This window comes from Antedon mediterranea, chromosome 2, assembly GCF_964355755.1.
Source record: "Antedon mediterranea chromosome 2, ecAntMedi1.1, whole genome shotgun sequence".
NCBI lineage: Eukaryota > Metazoa > Echinodermata > Crinoidea > Comatulida > Antedonidae > Antedon > Antedon mediterranea.
The window spans coordinates 15,304,024-15,329,187 of NC_092671.1; the positions used below are offsets into that span (position 1 = coordinate 15,304,024).

General features: G+C 33.6%; 1 protein-coding gene across 1 annotated transcript; it reads right to left on the reverse strand.

The window, feature by feature from the left end:
• Positions 1-92: 92 nt before the first annotated feature.
• LOC140040552 (guanine nucleotide-binding protein G(q) subunit alpha-like) lies at positions 93-23,529 on the reverse strand. The gene is made up of 7 exons (XM_072086578.1): positions 23,196-23,529; positions 15,075-15,259; positions 12,905-13,059; positions 7,961-8,089; positions 7,545-7,674; positions 6,451-6,604; positions 93-5,251 (listed from the first exon to the last, which is right to left on the reverse strand). The coding sequence occupies exons 1-7, from the start codon at positions 23,311-23,313 to the stop codon at positions 5,061-5,063; spliced, it is 1,062 nt and encodes a 353-aa protein (XP_071942679.1). The 5' UTR covers positions 23,314-23,529; the 3' UTR covers positions 93-5,060.
• Positions 23,530-25,164: the final 1,635 nt, after the last annotated feature.

Below are 25,164 nucleotides of genomic sequence, written 5' to 3' on the forward strand. Positions count from 1 at the left end.
CATTTATTTTAAAGTGATGTACAACTTGCTATCATTTGTGTATGTATGTTGAAAACAATTAGCAAATAATAAAACAAAAGATGACACAGGAGAAAATGTTCATCAGATCTATTGGAATACTATAGCCTCACATTGATCTGTACAACGAATGAGAAATACATGTATTCCATTTAAATTACACAAGGTATGTACAGAGTTAACAACACATGGCGAACAACAAACATTATAGTGCTACCCTCTTACAGACATTCCCTACACCAATCGTGATTAAGTGCATCCACAACTAACGATCGGTTTACGCTCAGCCTAGCACGCAACATACCAGCGCACGTTGCGAATAACGTGGCAATAGGATGGTACGTGCCACCGGCTGATGCGTCTTGTTACTGGGCATCGGCGTATGTCACTAAATTAAGTGCACATCGCTTATTAGGAGTAGTCCCAATGTCCGCAATCACCACCCCTCCCCGTTGTTTATTTATTCACCAAATTGAAATAAAATGCCAATAATATGAAACTGGGTAGAGACAGGATACAAAACAACTATATGCATTTACTATTGCCATCATACTATCATTGTTAAAATGTAAATAAAATAATGACATGTGGGAAATTGACATAACAATCGCTACATGGTTTAAAATGCTTAAAACTAAGAAGCCTCGTAAACCTCACAACACCATACAATTAATACATATAATAATGTTTTAAAATAACGATATCGACAAATTGGTCAAAAAACACTTCCGGAATTTACAAATACAGCAATGTGAAATAAACCCCAATAAATTAGAAATGAAAACAATTTGATACAACTAATGAAAGAGGAGCACCCACAAACCACTTATGTTAGTGCAAGGCATTGGTAGCATGTAATGCTGTACTTAGATCTTAGTAATCACTTCTTTCACTTACATATTGGCCCGGTAAGTAGCACCTTAATTGTTTACACATCAAATTAAACTTTTACAAAAGGAAAATTATGAGCTCATAATAGCATGTTATATTATATCAACAGTTTGGTTTTTCTAAACTTATCTTATCAGTTAATTTCAATCAAGTTGATTTATACATGGTTTTGGCTTACACAAAATATAGTGGTGTATTGCATGAGACTTGATTGGTACATAGCTAGCTCCCAAAATGATGCACTCTACTAAACCATTAGTAAAATATCATAGCCGAATGAAAAACGAGACTAGGTATGCATTTGATGAAATGGGTCAGTCTCTAATGCGTATGAATATATTGCAATGGAAAAAGGAGTTAAAAAGTGACAACGTCCTGATGGTTGGCATACACATCAGCATGTGCGCGAAACCCATAAGTTTATGGGTATTGTCTATTTTACGGTGTTGGGTAATAAAGATGATTAGTATAATGATTGGCAATCTGATGTTCCAAAAATTGTGTACTATCATTATTGAACTTCTAATGGTATTGACTGAACAACCGACAAATCACGATAATTTTGTTGTTAATTGACCATGATTACCAAATAATCCATTTAAGGTAATGTACCACAATATGTTGCTCTACTTGTGGCATAGCAACACATATTTGGAACACACCAAAAGTGGAAATACCAAATGAGCAGTATGTACAAAAAAGGTTACACTGTATCCACCATTAGAAATATATCAAACCATGGTATTTACAGCACCACCATATAGTGGTGTACAATTACCAATGTACCCATGTACCAATATAGTGGTGTACAATAACCAATGTACTTTAACTGAAATATCTACTACACCATATACAAGGTACTTTTTCCATACATCATATACTATGTGGTACATACATCAATGTAAAGGTGTACACACTACCATTGTAGTACACTATCAAAAACAAGATATGGATACTTTGAAAAAGTTAGCTTATTTCCGATTCATCAAATGAGTTCGCGGTTTTATGTGGATATCCCAACAAGAAGAAAAAAATGCACTTTACCAATTGTTCACATTAAGCTCAGTTTTCTTAAAACAACAAGGTATACAAGAGTGGTACCAATCATGCCTACATACAATACACAACAGAGGTATGGCGTGTACATGAAACAGCCAATTTATGAATATCATTGCACTATGCATATTCTCAACAACCAGCTGCTAAACAGCACATTAAAATAAAATAATTGTATTCTATTAAAAAAAAAACACCCTATAATGTAGCCATCAAACAAATCAACAACTATCTAAATTGTAGTTATCCTACATGTTTGCCGATATGTCCACTCTCTCTAACGCAGTCTTGACGTTCACTGTCCAATACAATACAGCTTACAAACTGTAGTAAACATACATTGGTATAATAACATGACATGAAAAAAGAACAAGTGTTTTTTGAATAGTCAATCAGTGCACAAAATATGTAAGTGAGATACTGACATCTAAATTACCAGGTGGGTGTATCGTTTAAACACCAGATTTGATTCAAGGTGGATCAATTAAAAAAAACAGCACAATCTAATATTCAATCACGTATTGCTCATAATGTGGACATCATCTTGTCCGACCAGTCAAGTCATTCTAATTTATACCGATTGCTCCTTCCGTATTACAGTTAAAATTCTGGTTTGTTTGAAAAACCAGTAAAAATCATTAAACAATTGTAAAATGTTCAGTCAATTAGATGCAACAATACAGCACCTTTAAAATATCACATTAATAAGCTAAATAATTCAAATTTCATATATTATGAATAAAATTGCAAATTAATTTTAACAAAATAGAAAAAAAAAATCAATACAAGTCTACATTTTAAAGTGGACTGCTATTAAACCTGTCATGTCAATAAGATAAACAGGTGACAGATACCACTAGACATCTGCCTAAAGTTTATCTCTACATTGTTAGTACAATACAACTTCTAAATTTTATATTTTCCACAACAAAGGAATTGTTTAATTTATTAATGTTGCCTCTGTTGCTTTTACAATCTACTGAATACAGTTTCTAAAGTTAGGTGCGATTTATTAAATATTAACAGTAGAAGCAACAGAACCCCCATCCTAATATGAATATATAGACATGTATACATATACATACATACCATCTGCACCCACTGATTCACTCGCACTTAGACACGCACGCTAACATATCCCCTTGCACACTCGCTCAGATTTCATGGGTATTGCCATAAATTGATTATACATTTGCTGGGTCTTTACTTTCCCATTAAAATTGGTTTTTTTTTAAATACCAGACAGCATGCAATAGAATGAATACAAGAACATAATTGCAATCTACTATCAGAGAAACAGATAAAAAGTATCCAGACTTGGACTTGTAGTGTACAGGAGCATAATGGCCACAATGTGTGTCAAATTTAGTATTGTATGTATTGAGTAAGGCCTTGGCAATAACAGACAATTACCTAACAATTACAAGTATTTATCTACTAAGAAGTTGTATTCAATAAAACTTGTTCCAATGTGCAATATTGAAATGATGATACAAGATACAATGATGGGTTTCATTTTTGCATCATTCAATATTAAAATGGGACACACCATATAAAATTATGTATTATTCCAACAACCTTTGAATTGAGTGCCTAAGTGCTGGGTGTATGTATATGCATACATATACATCTATAGATATATAATTTATATATAACTATGTCACCCCATACTGTATATACAGTAATTATTATTTATTATTATTAAAATTTCATATAAGTAAAATTACAAATAAAAGAAGTCGTCGATGGCATGTTTCATCCAAATTAAATTTGGTCCAATGCGTTCATCAAGTAAATGTCGTATTTTGTCTAAAACATCTTAATACAGACGGGTTGGTTAATCAGTGAGTTGTACGTCACAACAATCACTGTCCATCTCAAATTAACGCGCCTTTAAAATAGTCGCATCTCAATGAGTATGTCTTCTTAAAAAGTCAACCTAGTATTAGCCAGTCATCATAAACCAACTAGAATAGTCTAAGTGTTCACAATAGTCAGGTACGTTCACGTCCACGAAATACAGACCACAAAACTTACAATATAAATTAACCAGACACAAGTCTATATCGCTTGTACTAGTCATTACAATTTCTACATAGGATTCTAAACATATCTTTTTTTTTTCAATATAAAATCAGTATAGATATTGGTATTTAAGAGTTTGTAAGACACTAGCATTCACCACCCTTTAATTCATTCATTAACTCAATAATATAACAACAAATGCTACTAGAATTGCCCAAATTAATCTTTTAACATTATTTTACTTGTTTTGTTAATAAAATACACACACAAAATGAAAAAGAAACGGAATATACCCAGTCAAAATGATGTAATATCCATGGGTTAATGTATTACACACACCGGTATTCACAATACTTGTGAATATTTGTGGTCTCTCTACAACAAGAGGTGAAAATGAGATTGTATGTATCACAGGCTGTATTAAAATATCCAATGTAGTTAACTACATAGCTTAAACCCACAACAAAATCAACTTTTCAGTCACAATCCGTATGATTAAATTACACTAAATGGTTTAAATTTTTAAGACATACGGTATAAGGGCATATGCCTCGTAATCGTTGTCATTTCGGCAGCAGGTTGTGCTCTGATGGTTAACAACACTGGAATTAAGGTTGACTTTCGTCTCGTCATATGTATGGCAAACTAGTCACATTACATGCTTACATACTCTTCTTCAAAAACTTACAAAATTGCTTGTGTACATGAAACAGTCAAATTCCACGCTGCTTATGTTTTTAACGTTTCCACTTCCTTTTTCAGTCACCACCGATTTGGGAAAAACATGCAGGAATTTTGATGTTGGCCTTAGCCAGCAAGGTTAAACCGCAACTGATGGTGTAACGGTATCAATAAAGACTGCATTCATAATCATAATCATAATCATAATCAATCTTTATTGTCCAACATTGGCTGAAGATCCCTATGATACGTCATATCTGGAACCCAGAAATCATGTACACAAAAAAAACGTACGTCTACTAACAGCACTTGATTTGTCAGGAGAGACAGAGCGGTCAAAACCGATGTCCTGCTGATGTGTGTACAAGGCTTGTATCCATGTTAACAGGCTACACCAAATTATATTCCTTCAGATTCAGTTGTAAGATGGTGTCCTTGACTGCCGCAAACACAAACCTAATATTTTCTGTGTCTGTTGCACAAGTGAAATGGGAATAGATGATCTTGTCACTGTCTGGATTCAACTCTACAAACATCTTGAGTATGAATTCTCGTGCAGCACTCGCATCTTGCTGAGGACCTGCAAGATATAGTTAAATTAATAGTTAATAGAACTCTCTAATATGTTGAAATCAAGTCTGCGGTTTACGTTTAGATCAATATACAGTACTTTGATCATCCTCAGGAGTGAGAATGCAGAAATTCCAGGAAACTGGGAATTTAATTTAGTTATTCGTTTTGTAAACCGTTTATTCCCATTATAAGGGACTTTACAAAACGGGATGGGAAGCCAAAGGACGGTGCTCATGAATAATTTATGCATGACCCTTAACAAAGTGGGTGGAGCTTAGCGTAAATCCTCAAATTTTTGAGGACGATAAAATTGCCATTTTACCGTTTACAGAGAACGGCTAGAAATGATGTACATATAACCCTAAATATACAGTTCAAATTACACTTAAACGTGGAATTATCAACTCTATATAATCTTTGAACTTCTAATTTAATTGTTTAATGAAATAATATTTTTATTAGGTTAAATTGGCTGTGTTAAAAGCAATACATTTTGCGCAGCGTTGGAATGCTAGGCTCCTAGCTAGGAAGGCCAATGCTGTATCACCACAGCCAAGCGATTCATAAGAGCCTTGAGGGAGGGAAAGAGATACTGCCGGTCATCGTCTTTGCGCAAGGGTGCGTAACTAATAAACTGGATATGTCGACTGTATATGATTTTACAATCTAGCGAACACAGGATGTCCGTCGTCCTCCCTTAACCGTCCTGTTTCGTAAAGTGTCTATTGAGAACACCAGGCTGTCATTGACTGGTTGAGTCAAACATATGCATTTGAGTGATATCTTAGAAGAGTAACCTTGTTAAATACCAAACCAATGATTTTGGAATAATGTTAATGAGCATGATTAGAAGCTATGTAACCATGTTCAGTCTTATGCATACATAATGTGCAAGCTCCACCCTGGTGGTTAGCAATGTTATTAAATTAAATATTTACTTGGGATTAATGATGTACTCACAACAAAATTAAAATCAATTTTTGTTCAAGTATATAAACGGGCAGAGCTTACACAAAACATGCAAATTGGGAAAAGTTACAATTAAGGTTTATGTCATGAATCTCCAGAAGATGGTTGTAGCATAACAACCAAAACTTTTAAAGACACTGTCAACTTCTGCTTTTTATCTCTTGCAAACCTTAATAGAATGTATTTGCCATGCAAACCTTTAAACCTTCCTACCATCTATTTCAACATATTTCTTACCATCAAATTCTGGAAAATAATCTACCAAATGAGAGTACATTATTTTCTCCTCTAAAAGATCTTTCTTGTTCAAGAACAGTATGACTGAGGAATTCTGAAACCAGGGATAGGTAATGATTGTCCTGAATAACGCCTTACTTTCTTCCATTCGATTCTGAAATGAATGAAAACAAATATTACTACCAAAGGTTTAAGTTTATAGTTGATCATGGTATATTGGTACAGTTGTCCTAACAATGATGGGGTACAGTAATCCTAACTTGAATTTTTGTTTATATGTAATCTATTTTAGACAAACCATTTCACAGCCTTAGCCACACTTACCATATATAGTTTATAAACTAAAGGCCAATTAACACAGACGAGCGGTAATAGATTTTGTTGTGACAATTCTTTATTTCAATGATGAAAATGGCCAAATTGTTCGGTAAATAAATATTTAATGTGTAGTAGGTTTAAGCAGGTTTCTACTAAACTGCCCATCAATCTTGTATTTTGTGTCAAACAGATTCTATATTTTGTTTTCCGCTTACCGTTTGTCTGTGTAAAGTGGTCCCATAATAGAGGTATATATACTGTTTCCATTTTATTATCCTAATGAGTATCATCCTGGAAGACCACTGTCAATTTATGGTTGTAATATCCTAATAATTCTTACTTTCCAACTCATTAGCATATTAACTCAAGAGCAGGTGCACTTTGAGGCAATATTCAATATATTATGTTAATGATATTCGACACAACAAACAAAAACCTTGCTTAATTTTATGTTGCATCATCTAAGTCACAAAACTTTCATTTTTCCCCTAAATTAGAATTACTCAATTATTTAGTTTGTACAGTAAATTGTGAAATACAGCCACACAACTGGTCTATAGGAAACATACTAAATAAATAAAGTTCTAACTACCTAGGCTTGAGATTGTCCATACACTTTAAATTTACATCTCTTTTTTGGTGTATTTATCCGGTGTTTTTCTTGGCATCAGTGTATAGATATTAGAAATTAAACTTAAACTTGTTTTCTTTACACATAAAATAGTGCCTGCAAAATCCAAGTGTACTTGTTTCAAGTCTAACAGTAAAGTACAAACCTCATTGTCTGATTCGACCAGTACTTGGTCATATTCACTTAAGGCCACGAGAAACATGATAGACGTCACATTCTCAAAACAATGTATCCATTTACGACGTTCTGACCTCTGACCTCCGACATCTACCATTCTGTAAGTAAAGAATATTTTGTAAACCATCAAACTTTGCCATCATTGTAGATCTTCGGACAGAAACGGTTAGGTTTGCAAGCCTTTTGTGAACTTTAATACCCTGGGTTTCAGGTGACCTGCGAGAGCCTTATGCCCTAAAAGGAGCTAAATTGATTTAGTGACAACTTGTTGAGAACCTCTGTACTATTAATTACAGCCTGCATCATTCTCATTTAAAAACTAAATATTCATTAAAAAAATCTTGTTTTCATACTATTGAATGAAAGCGACTATTTAGACAATACCTGAATATGATAGAGTCCAAGTCAAATGGGTACTCAATGATACCTGTGGTGGGGACTCTTACTCTCAACACATCTTGTTCTGTGGGCACATAGTCAGGCTGGGAAATTCTTTTTAAATCACTAAGATAGCTGAAACAAAACAGAAAATAATGTTAGATAGTGTTACCGTTTACAATAAATAATGTTCAGTATTTATCTCTTACAGATATGGATATAAAGCCTAGATTCATACCAACGTAGGAAGCTACAAATGTTTTATTATATCCATTTCACTTAACACATAATGGATAATTGTGAACACTATTAAAGACACCTTTACTAAAAATCATAATTACAATGGTCCATGTTATTTATACCATCCTATAAAATTGGATGAATGCTACATGCTATATGTAGCATGCTATATAACTTCAAATGTAGAAGACTAAATGAATGAGGACATAGAAATAGTTTTGATAAATTCCGCACAACTCAACGTGTTTATGTTTGATACGCCATTGTATGTGATACGATCTGTATGGGAAAGAAAGGACCTTTTCACTAATACGATACCAGAGTTCACATTAAGAAAAAGGTACTACTTAAAGTCTGGTGGTATAAATAAAAAAGCGAGTTCTAAATTTAAGTACTAACTGTAACATTCAATGTTTAACTTTTAATTTTAATAACAAATTAATTCCATATAACTTAGATTTGGTTTACTTTATGCAGTACAGTACTGTACTACATTTCATTATTGGCTTTGCACACCTTAGCGTCACTGCCTACGTAGATGCTCTTTATTTTATAAAATTTAAAAATAGACAATGTGTTCCCCAAGATATAAAAAAAGAACTATTTTGAAAAATATTAATAGCTATGGTCAGCCATACAGAAGACAAGGTACATGTACATGTTATAGCAGCTGCATTTGAGCAAAGATGAATTCAAACGTGTTCGCGCATTCGTTGCATCTAAAATAGAAGGCAGAAAAAATTAAAAATATCACAAGCGATTTCCCTTGCGTCATAAGAATACGTCAACTGAAGTAGAAATAGAGAGGAGGAAAGTAGCCTACAATGCCAGAAACCAGAGCAATAAGGATTGTTTCAAAAGCAATTGTCTTCTTACAACTATCAATTTTAACAACAAAGCAAATCAATACATTTTGCTTACCTAAAATGATGATTAATCATGCCTTTCATTTCTACCTACCGTACCTTATTATTTTTTTAGCACAAAAAATTTATAAATTGTTGCGTATATTTTAAATTTGCTTATATTTTAATTCCTGGAAAATTAGTAACTATTAATTAATATACTAATAATTTTTGCAAATAATATTTAAAATAGTACAGTACCTTAATTCAATATTTATTAGTGTATATATTTTTGTATTGATAAGTAATTAATAATGTTTATTTTTGTATTATTAATTGAATTTTAAAATGTAAACGATAATGTAGATTACATTTGCATTAGATAGAATATTACATTATACAATAGAGAGCATGATGTTGGGTGTGGCTGTATAGTGATTACTAACTGCTTTTACTGTTTACACCATGAAGGTGCTAACTGACATAGTTATGTGATAAGAAACCTTTTATGCAACACCTGTAAATGCGATGTTATTGTTATCGTATAAATTTTGAATAATTTTTTGAAACTGACCAATGATGTTTGAGGTATAGATGAGCAGTTTTTTTTTCATGGTATTTACCAATGCTTATAAAAATGGTTTAAAAATGTTGTTCTTTTTTAAACAGCACAAAAATAATTTAACATAATTATGTTGCAACAACTGTAAAAGCATTGTTATTGTATAAATTTGAATAGTTTTTTTTGTACTGACCAATGGCGATTGATAGAGTTTTTTTTGGTATTTACCCATGCTTTTTAACAGCACAAAAACAATTTAAACATGTTTCATAAGGAAAAGTTACAACTAGCATCCTCAACCATTCTAGCATGCCAAAATATCAAAGATATACTAGCCATAATAGATTCAGTCTATAGGGTGAACTACAGTAGGAAACAGTGACGAGACATGAGTAAGATAGAATCTACAAGATATTAAATGTATTTTTCTGGTCAAGTTTAACTGGAACCTAAGGAAATTCGGATTAGGCTCTACATGGACCCACAGCAGCCAGCAGTGCAGAGCCTACCAGATCAGCACACCGGGAGATGATCCCCTACTCTTTTCGAAGTGTACCAATAAGATGTGTTTTTCTTTTACAATTGAAAATATAGATTTTGTAGTATTTTTACTCTATTTTGAGAATGGCATTGAATTTAGTTCTTACATTTGATTCAGTGTAACATTAACACTTGGACTAAATGAGGGAAAATAAAAGGGTGCATGACTGACAAAGGGGATCATAGTTGTCGGATTGGTTAATTTTGGGCAGTTGTATATTATGCAAATGTTACATGGATTTGACAGACTTTAAACTTTGATTTGACGTTCATCATCTACAGCACACTCAACCAATGTATTTTTTGTGAAGCAGATATTTGTTTATTATATAGTCAACAGTTGACTGTAATAATAACATTCCGATTTGATCCCTATCAAACAGCTCGAAACCACAAACACTCAACTACAGTAAACACAGTAGAATAAAGGGGGGAATTTATAGTTCATTTTGTAATGTATTTTATCAGGATCAAACAAAATAAAAACCATTTATTACAATATCAAAAATTCAATAGAAGTAGCATCGCTATTTGTATAGGGTAATTTGTACAAAGCATCCATTGTCTTCTTTGATGATACTAGACAATTGTAATGCCATACCAGCTGAGAGACAACCAGTATTTCCTCAGTTAATTTTAGCCATTGTATTATCCTCTTTGTCATTCTAATTAGTAGTACTTTCCATGTTGTTATTATTCAATGAGGACATGAATTTGAAATAAATACTAGATATAAAGTTGTATTATTATATTCGCTGAAACTCTCTCTCTTATAAATTTGACTATAATTATACTGTAGGAACCAATGGTTATAACGGGATAGGAATTTTATTTTTTAACACTGCATGGGTATAAATATCGGTCAGTAATAATCCACAAACAATACGTTAGTTTAAATGTACCTCTTAAATTGCATTCTACCCAATTCTTGAATGAAATAGATATATTAACTGCTGGTTTTTAGAAATTAAATGATTTATAATGACAGGTTTTAAATGTTCATAAAATAATCCTGACCTGAAAGACCCAATTACTGAAGCATGACTTGCATTTAACTAGTTCAGAAATAGTTTGCTTTTTAACTAACAAACCAATGAGCCTTATTCATACCGGACTCATTTCCAACATAGCTATTTACGTTAAACAGACATAACCTGTAAAGCATCCACTGTATACACTATCAAACTACAGTCGACTCCGTCTAAGTCAAATTTTTAGTCCTAATTCTTTCCTATACATAACTGTAATTTTTATTTGTAAGTCAACCTCTTTTTGCGGTCTGAATACACACATTTTTTAGTGATTTATATCGAAGTCACAAATCACGAGGCAACAACACGCTAAAAACGCTGATGAAACGTCTGTAATTTAATAAAAAAAAAACAGAGAGGTGATAATGTGGGACCATATCGGTTCTCTCAAGCAGGTTGTATAGCATAGGCGGCATCCTATAACTCGCTTAAGTATACATCTGTGAGTTGTTTTAGAGTTGAGAACCTAATTGGCGTTTTGTGGGTACACATTTTGTGCTAGACATTTGGCAATAAACAAGGGATATGGATTTCGAATAAGAACCGAAATGTATTTATTATTGTTACGGCCTAAACCATAAAAACAATAGTTTGTCATTGCCGATAAAGGAGGCTTAGCATTTATTAGGCCTAGCTAGCTAACTAAGCAAACTCAATTCAAGAAGGCTCATCGTGTGGGCCACGATCGCGACAGGGTCTACTATTGTAGGCCTACAGTAGCCGTAGCGTTTAGGCCTAAGATTTTTTTACAAATCTGTAAGTCGATAATTTAAATAAAAAGTTTGAACAAAAGAGTTTATGATAATCTTAGGTAAATTTTTATTAAACGTATATAGGCCTAGGCCTACTTGCTTGGCGAATCCACACCTTTTAAATCATTTAACAAGTTCGTAATCGGATCGTAGTACTGTACAATAAAACCAAAAAACATCGTCGTCAACCTTGTGCGATGTACGATCTGTGGTTCTTTTCTGCAGATCAACATTGGTAGAGTCCATTAATTATGAGGGTTAAAAAATGTGATAACTATTAAAAACTTGTCTCAACCACTGTGTAATCAAAGCGTTTATTTAATTAAAACTTGAATCCCCAAAAAATTGATAATCGCGTATTCCGGATATCACGTGATTGATTCATGGTTGGTTGCACGCTTCGTTTTTACACGTCCGGCGGAGGTGTTCAAATATGTTCGCCACTTTGGCGAATAAGACAATATTTTTTCACCATTTCGATTCACAATTGCCGTTTGGCTCACAAAAAAAAAGCCGACCTTTATTTTCGTCAGTTTAGGGTCGGTCGGGTGTGGTCAACACAATAATTTTTTTTTTTTGCCCTAATTGTCACACACAGAATGCTGGTCTTGTGCTACGGTGAATATTCACTAGGTTGTTAAGTGGTCTGGCTCGTTGTATCGTCATTTTTTTCTTGCAAGACCCTTTCAGATAGGAAACTATACAGGCATGGTATATTGGGACCTACTGTAGCTCATCTAAAACTAATATAGTGTATAGACATTTTTTTTAAATACTAACCACCACCACGTTTTACTAATAAAGAGGTAGTGATGAAAAAACTATAGCAATCTCAAATTTTGAGAAAATTTTCTAGCGAGCTAGGGCTAACATTTCTGACACCTTGGACCCATACCCGTACTATTTTCTTTAACAATGACTTTTCAGAGATTGATCAACTTGAATAGAGAGAACAATTTTGTGTACATGGTAATACTTACTATTTAGCGGAATCTGATAGCTGATATTCTCTTCGTCTGTCATAGCATTCTTGAATTCCTGAATCATTCCATATACTAGATATGTATTCAATATAAGGGGATTCAAAGGTCCGTACCGTTTCTGGATCTTTTTGCCTAACAAAATTTGATTTCTCCTAAAAGGAAACAAAAAAAAAGATGTTGCAAATTTAACACAGAGCACAAATTGTGGGTCACATGTTGCTTTAAACGATCATGTGATAGTATTTTCATTTTTTTTTGTACGAAAAAAAAAAGCCACAGCAAAAATCCAATAGCTCTGCCAATTTCTTGCTTGACTGATTGATTGGCATACAAACAATAACATTCAAAATGGCGTGCAGTTGAAAGTAACATTTTTAAATAGCAATATGTGTACTAAAGAGACCAAAATAGCACTTAAAATAGTTTTAATTAATCATAATTGTACGATTTTAACTACTGTAATTAATGGGAACAACTACTATAAGACATGTAATTGTTGGAAAAAATGATTAGCCTTCAATTGCATGGCGATTTTTCATATTGCTAATCTGCTTTTGTACACTAGGCTAGCCTAGCTAGACTTTGCTTAGGAATATGTTGTTCGGACAAATAAATGCTTTTTATTTTTCGATGGTGGAGCTGTATTTAACTCTGCTTCTGCCTTGTTTTACACTCGCCAGTCTTTCAACTCATGGAAAATTCTCCACCATCCAACTCATAATTTGTATACTAGTTTTGACATCCTTTTATTTCATTCAATAAAGTTACTTTGTCCGCATGATACTAAAGCAAATACTGTACAGTGCAACAAAGTATAGAAATTAAATTATGAAAATTGATATAAATGGAAAGAAAATGAAGTAGTCTTGTCTATTATTATAGTACACTTGCCTAAAAGAACAGTACAATAATATAAGAAGAAATATAATAAAAAGTTGATATTTTAGAATTCAAAACAAAGAATTTTTAGCTTTTCTGGTATTCAATGTATGTGGAAACACCCTTTTTTACAATAGGTGATTTAACCATGAAATCACCTATTCAATTAATAAGTCAAAAAAATAGCCACAATTCAATGTCAACACGCAATGCACATTCAACAAAACAAGTGATGTAGAACAGACTTGTGCTGTACAGTAGTTTTGTAGATTAATAAAGCTAGCCTACTGTACACAAAATGGGTTGTCCCAGTCTACAGTACAATCTGCTCACTGCCTACACAAACTGTAGGTTCTTAATTAAATATGTACAGTAGTATACAGTAATTCACCTAGCCCATTTTTATTTCAATTGAGTATTTTCAATTGAAATGGACGTTATTTAATTGCAATATCGATAAACAGTAAATTATCAAATACTACCGCAATTACATCATTGTGATACATTCTATTACGATGTAAAGATATTGAAGAGGGGGAAGGTGTGATGGCTTAAGAATATCTTTGTTCCACTAATAAAAACAAAAAGCATAGTACATAATGTATGAGTTCATAGTGTGATTATGACTCAATATTAATTACTAATAATAATATGTGTAGATCATGGTTACTAACTTACTGTATTGAAAAGGTATAATAAAATATAAAATTCAATGTTAAACATAGAATATCGAAGTCAAGTGACTAATTATTTACAACAGCTGCAAAGAATGTGTTGCATGGTACGACTGAACTAAAAGAATTACAAAGTTGATAGTACAGTTTATTAAATAGTAAATAGATCCTAAACACATAATTTATTGTTACATACTGTAGCGATAGTCAGTATAGCCTGAAATAAACTATGGGATATTATGTTTAAAAAACTAAATTGTTAAGCATACTGTATTAATAATTTCTTGGTAAATATGAAAAGTTTATTTAATATTAAATGTTTGCACATAGGAATCATATGCCCATTTTTATCTGCTAAACATGATATAACAGTTAACACAGGCACAGTGGTGTGTGACTTCAAACTGTCATTAGATTGGCCAGTGGTGGCTAGTTTCTTGAGATGTCCTGGTTTTTTTTATATCCATGGGTTAACCTCATACGAACTTCATCGCCTAAATAAATGGGTTACTAGGCCAAAGGTGGTTTGTTTTGGTGTTTACATGCAACTTTATGTCCATCCACCCCTTTCTGTAAATAAATAGTTGTCTAAAACTCTCATGATATTGACTTACCTCATTTGTATTGTCTATGTAAGGAATTCTGAGTCGTTCCATTGCCCTAATCAGGGCATGTATGGCTGTGAAAATATTCTGATATACCAAGTGAATAAAATCTTTCCTATCATCTTCATTGTATCCTTTTCCATGGATAATTCTCATCTGTTTAATGAATGTACTTTTACCACTTTCACCAGTACCTGTAAGGAAGCAAAACATCATTTAAACATACCACAATTAATGATTTACCAGATATGACCAAACACAATAATATTAATATCCCCGGTCATCAAACACAAATAGAAACGTACTCCCATAATGCTAGTAATCAGCGCAAAGTTGTGTCTTGATCTTACCAGGTCAGTGGCGGATCTAGGGATGAATAGGGTGGCTAGCCACCCCCCTTAATTCTAAAAAAAAATTAAAAAAAGATGCAACCTACCCGCGATTGACCGTCGCTAGACGTGGATTAATCTTTTAATTAAGAAGAGTAGGCCTAGCTAGGCCCTACCAGAGCTAGAGTTAGCATTAATAGTTGTGTAAATAGGCCTAGACCTACACAGTGAAAGAGCTAAGATTTCAATTACTGTTATGAATTCAAGAGTTTAAAAAGAAAACACGATTTAAAATCTTCGGAAAATACCCACAACTGAGTTATTTTCAAAACACATGCACTCCTAAAACTACCAGCGTCACGTTGTCAAGCTCGCTCCCCTCGTGTGAATGCTGACGTCATCACTCTCCAAAAATATACCATTTTCCATTGCAGTTAATTTCCGTTTGTGCAAGCGTTAGCGTGGTATATTTACACCACTGAGTGGAGTGTTTAATATCGGGAACTTTTTTCTTGCGCATGAAGGTTTTTTGTATAATATTATTATGGTATGCAGTATAAACGATAAAAATAAACGAGAAACATGGTGTTCTTTTATTATTTTATAGACATAAAATAAACATGAAATGTCTTGTATGTACACGGGACGGCCGAAAAAAGTTGTAGCTGTAGGGTATATATCTCTGAGGTTAACAGACCACCAAAACACGGTACACAACACATGCACTATCGAGGCATTTTCGGAGTACCGCATTAACAAATGTTCATTTTGTTTAAAGGTTTTTCGATCAAAGTTTATTATTAGTTTGTCGAAAAAGATCCGTACAGTATTTAGGAAAGATTTATTTAAATTTACATTATGTAATATTTGTTATTAAGCGTGATGGAAACAGTTTCTCTAGCCTATTAAACAGTGTGTAAGCATCTATTTTTTCAAAAATTTTCGATTCTGTAAATATTTCTTCAAAACAACCAATGCATCATAATTGTGTCTTTTTAAAAAACCTCAAAATTGCTGAATAGGTTGCATGATCAAATGATGAAAGCTGTAGCAACTAATAAATAATAAAAAACTTTAAACTTGTATTATAATATAAAGGGTCTGTCAAGCCTGCTCTAGTTCAGGTTCACATCATATTGTGCTTATAGCATTAACGGATAGACGCATATGGAGTAAAAGGATTGGTGCAAGCCAGGTTAAAAGAAAATGACATTGAGACACGATTTTTTAATTTTTCCGAACCGGAAAAGACACTTAATTGAGCATGTTCAGCTAATGTCATGCCGAGTACAAGAAGGCAAAATGGTGGAATGTATCAGACACTTTCGACCATTTGTCTTGGTCCTTAGTAGGCAAGATGTACATGTACTAGCCCGTCCTCTGGATCGGATGCCAAGTTGTCAGATAATGATCCAAATACTGTAAGTCGCTTCAATTAACCTACCGTATTTTCCGGAGTATAGGTCGACCCCCAACTTTGGCCTAGAATATCGTTGATTTTGGTATGACCTGAATATAAGTCGACGCCCAAAATTGGCTAATAACACAACTTACTTTAAAGTTCAAAGAGGGCTAGAAATGTATGAAATGTGGTTATTTGTTTATATTATTAAAGTGTAGGCCTAATCAATATCGGACGGACGTAATGACGACGACTTCGCCGCCGTCTTCACCAGCCTATAATAAATGACAGCGATGTAGCGTTACTTGCCATCAGCGATGTTTTTCGCGTCATTCGAATAAATTAAAACGAGTTTTCCGTTAGGAGGCTTATTAATTGTACAGGCGAGTAGTTGTAAATCGCGTTATCTGTAAATGTACACGCGCCCGACTAAGGAGAATTTATTTTATGAATAGACATGCGCAGTAATTGTAATTACGAACAAACAAACAAACTGCGCATGTGTATAGATGAAAATATCGCACAATAACAAACATGCTGCATGGACATTCCGACGTCTGTGGTGTGTGTTATGATGTTTTCGCGAGAGTGAATAAGAAGCATAAAGAAAACTATTTATTCTTAATTATCTTAAAAGCGTAATATTAACATCAAAATGAGTCATTGTGATATATTAATATTTTATTGACCAGTACTTGTTGGAGTTGTATTATTTTGTACAATGTAGGTATTAAATTGAAAACTTCTGTGAGTGATTGATGATAGGCCACTGACCTTGCTGGGTCTTGACAGCTGACGGCTTTTGAACATATTTTTTCGGCCTGATTTTTTTCAAAAATCGCATGGTCGGAGTATAAGTTGACCCCCCGATTTTGCAATTAAAATTTTCCCACAAAGTCTCGACCTACACTCCGGAAAATACGGTATATATTATCAGTTTCTGACTCCCGTAAAGTGGGACCACCTCTTCTTTTATCGTGTTTGTATCCTTCAATAATGACTATGAAAAGTCATGATTAAATTACCAAAAAAAAAAAACCTTTACAGGAAGATTGTCTTTCAGCACAGTATATTTTATTGGTGAGCCCAGTGAAATGAAATGTATTTCAAAATGTAGGATCCGTCACTGAGACAAAATATGTTTGAAACAGTACGAATGCGATAGCAATCGTGTTAAATAATAAAATAATAATGTACAATAAGGAAGAGATTACTTTCAATCATTGAATTGAAATATATTACAGTAATCTTACCATATTTAGCATCAATTCAAGTACATTTACTGTGTAAAATTATTTCTTTTTCACTTTCTGCTAATACAAGAATTCTTAGGTTAGCTGTGAACATACAGTACTGTATTATTTCATGTTTTTTCCTTATTGTGGTTTTACTGTAGAATGCTAGGATATTAAGTACACTATTTTTCTTTCTATTTTTTTCAATATAACAGTACCACTCCAGGGTTCTCACCATGCTGGTCAGCGCCCGTCGGCCCTGTCCGGCATTCATAATTGCTATCATTACGTTGTCTAGCCTAGGTAAGCAATGCTTGTAATGCCAAACCGTGACCACTTAAACTTAACTAAGAGGTCAACCTACTGAATATTGCTGTATTATGGCTCTAGCGAGGGCATGCTCAAGTAAATCGCACCTTGGTTTTCAAAAAAATTTAAGCAACGAAGTCTACATGAAATAAATTCAAACTTAATATATTCTATGTTTCATAAGTATAGTATAGTATAGTATACATATTACGGCTAGGCCTACAGTATGTGCAAAAGAAAATTGGCCTAAACAACTCTCACATGTCAGACTTTATTTGTTATCATCAAAATATCACTGACCGCCAGAATTTGGATCAAGGAAACATGTGGGCATCCATTGGATTGGAAAGATGATGTGTGCAGCTAGACTATCGTGTTTCATCTACCATGTGACCAAAAATCTTGTACTGTGTAATAGAAATCTACGGCAATCTAATATGCGGAACAGAACATATACTGCTGCTATATTTTTCGGCTACTAGACGTTTGATAACTACAGTATATTTAGAAGTTGACCTAGGCCTACAGTAGTTGAGGTTCACCAGTTGTTTGGCACATTGTACTTTTAATTCATCAGAACAGATTTCTTATCTATATTTTCCACCGGCTGGGCTCGCACTGGCCTATCGCCAAGTCGCCATGGGCGAAAACGTTTCTAGATTGGCGAAAAATAAAACGGCTACTTTAGCCATTTTGGCGATGACATATGATAAAATAGATAATTAAATAATCATTTTGGCGAAAGCATAAAGTCCAACTAAAAGGTCCATTTGTCGATCTCCAAGCATTTATTTTGTTCGTTATCACGTTGTTTACTTCAAGCTCCATTTTTCGTCAACTTGTTTCGTTGTACCAGGCGTCTCTTTGTTATTTCAAAAAGATGGAGATAGCAGAGGTAGACTGCACAGAGAGACAGACGTTACACGACACATGGATGATGAAGTCTACCCAAACTATCACGTGTTGTGCGCTGCACAAACGATAGACTACTACGTAGCCGACGGTCGGCTAATTACCGGGATTGTCTATTTTTCGATAGGGGTGTACTTTTCAGATTAAAAAGAAACATTATAGTATCTTCGATGAATGACGTCTTAATCTTATCGAAATCAAAAATGTATGCGTTATGCATTTTAGAGTCTTCCAATTTAATGTAGTTTCATATTTTACCCTTAATAAACTTCCCTCGTGCGTCAGTGTAAACAAAACAACATGCGGGAAATGGTAGAGTCTAAACACACACGTGCATCTGAGCGGGACCGGCCGCCGGCTTCTGTGTTGTTGTGTAAATAAATAATAATCGGGATAAATTTCTCGCCCTGACAGAAACGCTTCGGCGCAGCAGCCTTGAGGGATGGAAAGACGTGTACTCTGTGTGCTTTGGCCTATATTATCTTACGTTTAACAACGATACGAGTGTTCGTTTGCTAGGAATTTTCCTCAATATTTTTAGCATACGATATACCGTTGCGTTGTTGTACATAATTTTGTAGGCCTAGGCTAGGCCGGCGGTTCTGCACTTTCGCACCTCTTGAGCATACCCAATTTAAAAACATTAACCCGCTGCGCGGCGGTGATTCTGAGTGATTCTAGGACACGATTTTCGCCTGGTACGCCATGAAAGCCGTCACGCGCAAACATGACCAGCCAGCCAAGTGTAAAAACAAAAGTAACATAGCGTTCAGGGGAGTTCAGAAAACTGTAAAATGTTTCTTATTAAATTGATAACTGTATGAATGCTGTATGATTAAAAACAATTTGAACAATTGTTTTGATCATGTAAAAAAAATACAAAAAAAATATTTTTTTTAATCATACAGTGATTTAGGCATGGTTCTTTATCTCAATGCCTTACAAAAATGTTCAGGGAACAGTGTATAGACCAGTTGACATAGATAAATTGACTAAAATGTTTTTACCACTATATTTCAAAAAGTTTAAATTTTGGCTATAAACCGATTTGGCTAAATAAAAAAATTTGACTTTAGCCATTTTGGCTATAGATAAACTGATTTGACTAAAAAAAATATTTTGACTTTCGCCAAATGGCTAAACAAAATGAAATGTTAGTGCTACCCCAGACCGGGTATAGTATGTAAATTGTAACACCGTAAAAAAGAAATCTTTAAAAATAAGAATTTAAAATAAAATTAGTCTTTAAAAATATCATTGGGTAATCCTTTATTTATTAATGAACTTATAGGAGTGCATAACCCATTTGAAAGTTACAGGTCATTTGAATGAAGTTTGAGAAAAGCAACCCCTGGGATTGGCGATACACCCCCCGGGGGTTGGTCGCACACCAGCACTTCTAAAATGCTGGTGAGAAACCTGTATCAAATTTTGCCATTTAAAATGTTGATATCTAGAAAATCATTTTGTGCAATAATATTTGTGAAATACATCATCACACAATGTAATACAATAATATTGTGTGCATGGCAATTGGCAGAATATCCATTATTTATATACACATTTTTAAAGAAAGCGAGATCAGTAAAAAACAAAATCATTTTTATAATGCTACCACCAATAAATACCATAATTTTAACAGCTTAGTAAAGATTGAATGAGCCTTTACATTGTATGATAATTGCTGTAGTAAAGTATGCAACAGCCTGGATGATATGAAAACATACACTGAAGCATAACAGAACATACTCGCATTATTAGCGAGCTTTCGATTTGTCTCAAACCGACGACTAAATTATGTCATGTTTATTCACTGTGTACATGCAGGGATATTCGGACGCATTTCCTCGCTCCTGACCTACTGTAGACTCTAGGTCCCGGCAACGACTGACGACACATCGATTGACCTGACCTAGGTAGGTCGTCGCTAATTGAAATGAAAGCTCCCTGTTATTATACCACATCAATTATATTGGCAATTAATAATTTAAGGTATACAGTAAATGGGGATTTTTTTTTATAGATTATTTACAGTGTAGTTGAGGAATATCACTGTGAAAACACCAATCTTACCAAATTTTAAAATTATATTTGCTGAATGAAATTTACGAAAAAGAAACTACTGTACCTAAAAACATCAAAGTAAAAAAACCGTAACTGTAAGTAAAATTTGACTTTAAAAAATACAAAATTTGGACACTCTTCTCCTCATGACTAAAGCATTGTTGAATGTTTTTCATTCTTCTTTCCTGAATTTGGCATGCGTCATAGAAGAAATTCCAATACCATTTTCACAACTTGCAACTACTGTACAGTAGGTTCACATACTGTAGTAGTGTGATGGAAATTTTGTAGAAATATTAAAAGAAAAAAAGCCCTTTTCCCCACAAGATGTTAGTGAGTGAGCGTATTAGCCCTGGTATTTTAATGTGAAAGAATTTTAATCAAATAACCAACTATACAACAATCCGCAAACCAAAGATTTAGGTTTGCGGATGTGTACACGTAGTTTTAAAAACCAATCAAAATATTGTTATTAAGTTGCAACTGTGAAAATGTGTCTACTACTACTACTATAGCCTACACAATGCAAACAATGCTTTGTATTGTAGTCTTGGTATAAAACTGTGTGGTAGTGCCTGCCTAAGAAAATTCTGCTTAAAATATAAATTTGTTTTTGACAGAAAGAAATTTGTTGACTATTTGTAAAAAAGGCGATTGAAGTTTTTAAATTTATTGAAAGCACCAAAGAAATAAATCTGATTAAACAGCAATTTGGTCAAATGCAACTCAGAAAATTACCAAACATCGGTCAATGTATCAAGAAAACAATAATGCATCTTGGCTTAAGACCAATCTGATGGATTTCGGCTTCTTTTTACTACACTACAAGTATGAAATGTATAATTAATTTATAACATAAAATATTTATAAAGGAGCAAAGTAAATACAATAAATCATTAATTAAATGACAGAGTAATTGTAATTTAAAACCGTATAAAATTTATGATTGTCTGGAATCAAACCGGGGGATTCCCCGTTTCTTTACTATTGATAGAGAATGAGTAGTAATTGTATTGGTAACATCCTTCAATTAGGAGGGACATTTGTTTAATTATATTATTTGGGGAATTGGATTCAAATATTAATCAGGGCTATTACCCATAATATACCACAGGATTGTATCAAGTTGCAGCCCTAGAATTTAATCTCTGTAATCGCTAACCATTTAACACATTTTTTTTTTTCAAAAGGGGGCAAGAATACGGCTTACGCACTAAAATTGCTGAAAGTACAAAGCTTGAATTATTTGAGCTGGACGCCTAAATGAAACCTAATTAGGTTAAAGTTAATAGTTACGATCTGAATAAAATTATTTGATAACCGATTAGGCCTACAAATTTAAAATATGTCTAAATAGGTTCCATGGATCTTACGTAATCACCTACTTTACAGAAAATGAGTATGAATGATATACTGTGAAATGCTCAATCACCACTATTAACTCAAGAGGAATTTGCATATTTAAGCCACCTGGATAGTACTGTACACCTGTGCATAGCCTAGGTTTGTTTGATGAGGTGTGAACCCAAAAGCAAGGTCCTGTCAAAATTATTGAACATTTTTTGTAGGATTCAAACTTGAAAATTACTGTTCTAAATAATAGATACACTCGTTCATATTTACGAGAACAATTTTATGAATATAACTGAAACATTTTTTTTTCGTAAATATGATGTATTTAGGCCTAGTAAGGCTGCCACATCATACCACCGTAGACCGTCGCTTATGTGCAGCAGCAGCAGCTCTCCGTGTCGTTTGTTGGTTTGCCAACAGACCGAATACACCAACCAGATCAAAATAGGTACACACCCCTCGGATTTCCCACGATATTTACATTGAAAAAAGCAGTTTTCAGTGGTCTTATGCAACATACACCTACCTAGTAATAGCAACTTGAGCTCCCTTCGTGAATCCCTTTTATCTTTTCGAAGTTGCTTTTCGATTTCTTGATTTATACGTTTTGCCTCCTTCGCCTCTTCGCTCATACAGCACGCCATCTTGGTAAGAAAATTATTCTCAGCGTACTGAGTGCCGAAGTTTGGCGAAGCGTATGCACCAAACCAAGTACACTCTCTCCCCTGAATTTCCGGACCCTTGTACCTAAGGTAATGTTTGATAATATCGTTCAGACTCAGACCCTGCTAACCGTCCTATCACCCAAATTTTTCACCCCAAACCACCCTCGGAATACAGCAAAAGTAGGTTTCCTGTGAGCCAGTGTGCTAAGACACAAAGTGATATTGTACACCGCCTGACGATTTATAGTACTGCACATGCGTATACAAATTAATGCGATATGATTGGTTACCAATCATCAATGTACTGCTTTAGTACTGAGCGACCAGAACATAATTCTTTTTCGTTAGACACCACAGAGTAAAGCGTAGCTTTTATCTTTATATTCATGGAATGCAACATTTTATTTTTTTGAATAGAAAAACTATGCCACAATATTAATTCATTAATCTACTAAGCTAAGGTTGGCATTATGTTATGTAACTTAGTTCGCCTCCCAAAATTACACATGCGTAGAAGGTGCCATCGGACAAATTATTGAAAACGGTCAATAAATGTTTGAAACTGGGCGTGTCTGGGAAAGGTCCTTGTCAAAGTCTCCCCGCTGGAATTCTGGGAAAATAAATTTTTGTTTGCTTCATTATTATTATATGTGCTTTTATAATTTATATATTTTTTCAATGTGATATTATAAATGACTATATTTTTAAATAACGTTTTAAAATTTGATAATAAAGAAGAATGTCGCGATATTAGATAGTACAACAGAGGGTAGATCTACCTGGAACAGCAATTTCTACGTCATTATGGGATGTAAAGCCCATGATTCTTGATATGAACGACGCCCTCTCGATCTTCTATATTTATAGGTTATTCAGTGAATATAATATCCCAGTCCTTATCATTGGATAAAGTCCATACATATGTTACAAACAAAATAGCGCAGAATATTATATATAATATTTATTATTAGATAATGTAATGTTATTATTTCTAATTTATATTTCTTATTTATGTTGAAGTAATTACTAAATGGTTGAATCCACACTGCGCCCTGGTAGTAATACTAATTATAGTAAATATACTTATGGGCCAAAAAAACGAACGAAATAAAATACCCTTTGTTAGTAAATAATAGGCATACAAAGAAAAAAAAATCTTGTACTCCCCGAAAAGAAAAAAAAACAATGCTTTTTTTATAACCATACCTCCACCGGGCGCCGTATAAATAATAAAATATCATTCTATGGCAATAATTACCGTTTATTCGAATAAATGTTCCGCTTTTAATAAAGCCTCCATAGAACATCGTTTGGAGAAACTGCCTCTCAAATAATCCCCGGGGCCATAGTATTTTCTCCTCAAATAAACGCTCCGGGAGAATTTATACATGTTACAATTTATACCAAAAATATCACCCCTTCCATCGAATAAATAAATACGACTTGCTAAATAAAGTCAAACCATTATTGTTAATTATTATTATGAACTTTAAGAGAAATAAATGTTACTTTGATAGATTGATTGATTGATTGAGTTCCATCATTTATCAAAGACTCATACCTGGTATGATATTAATTATTATAAGTTTTAACGCAACTTTTCGAGATGGCACTCGTTACCGTACGTTTTTACTAACTTTAAATTAATAATAAATAAAGAATAAATTAAATTAGTATTAAAATAATATTTTTATTCCAATAGAATTGGTATCGCCGTTTTCACACGAAAGTAAGTATTATAAATGTGATGATAAAAATGAAAATTATATTATGTGAAACAAGTTTCAAGAAGTGAAATAAATTATTGCTAGTAACAGCAGCAGCCCATAA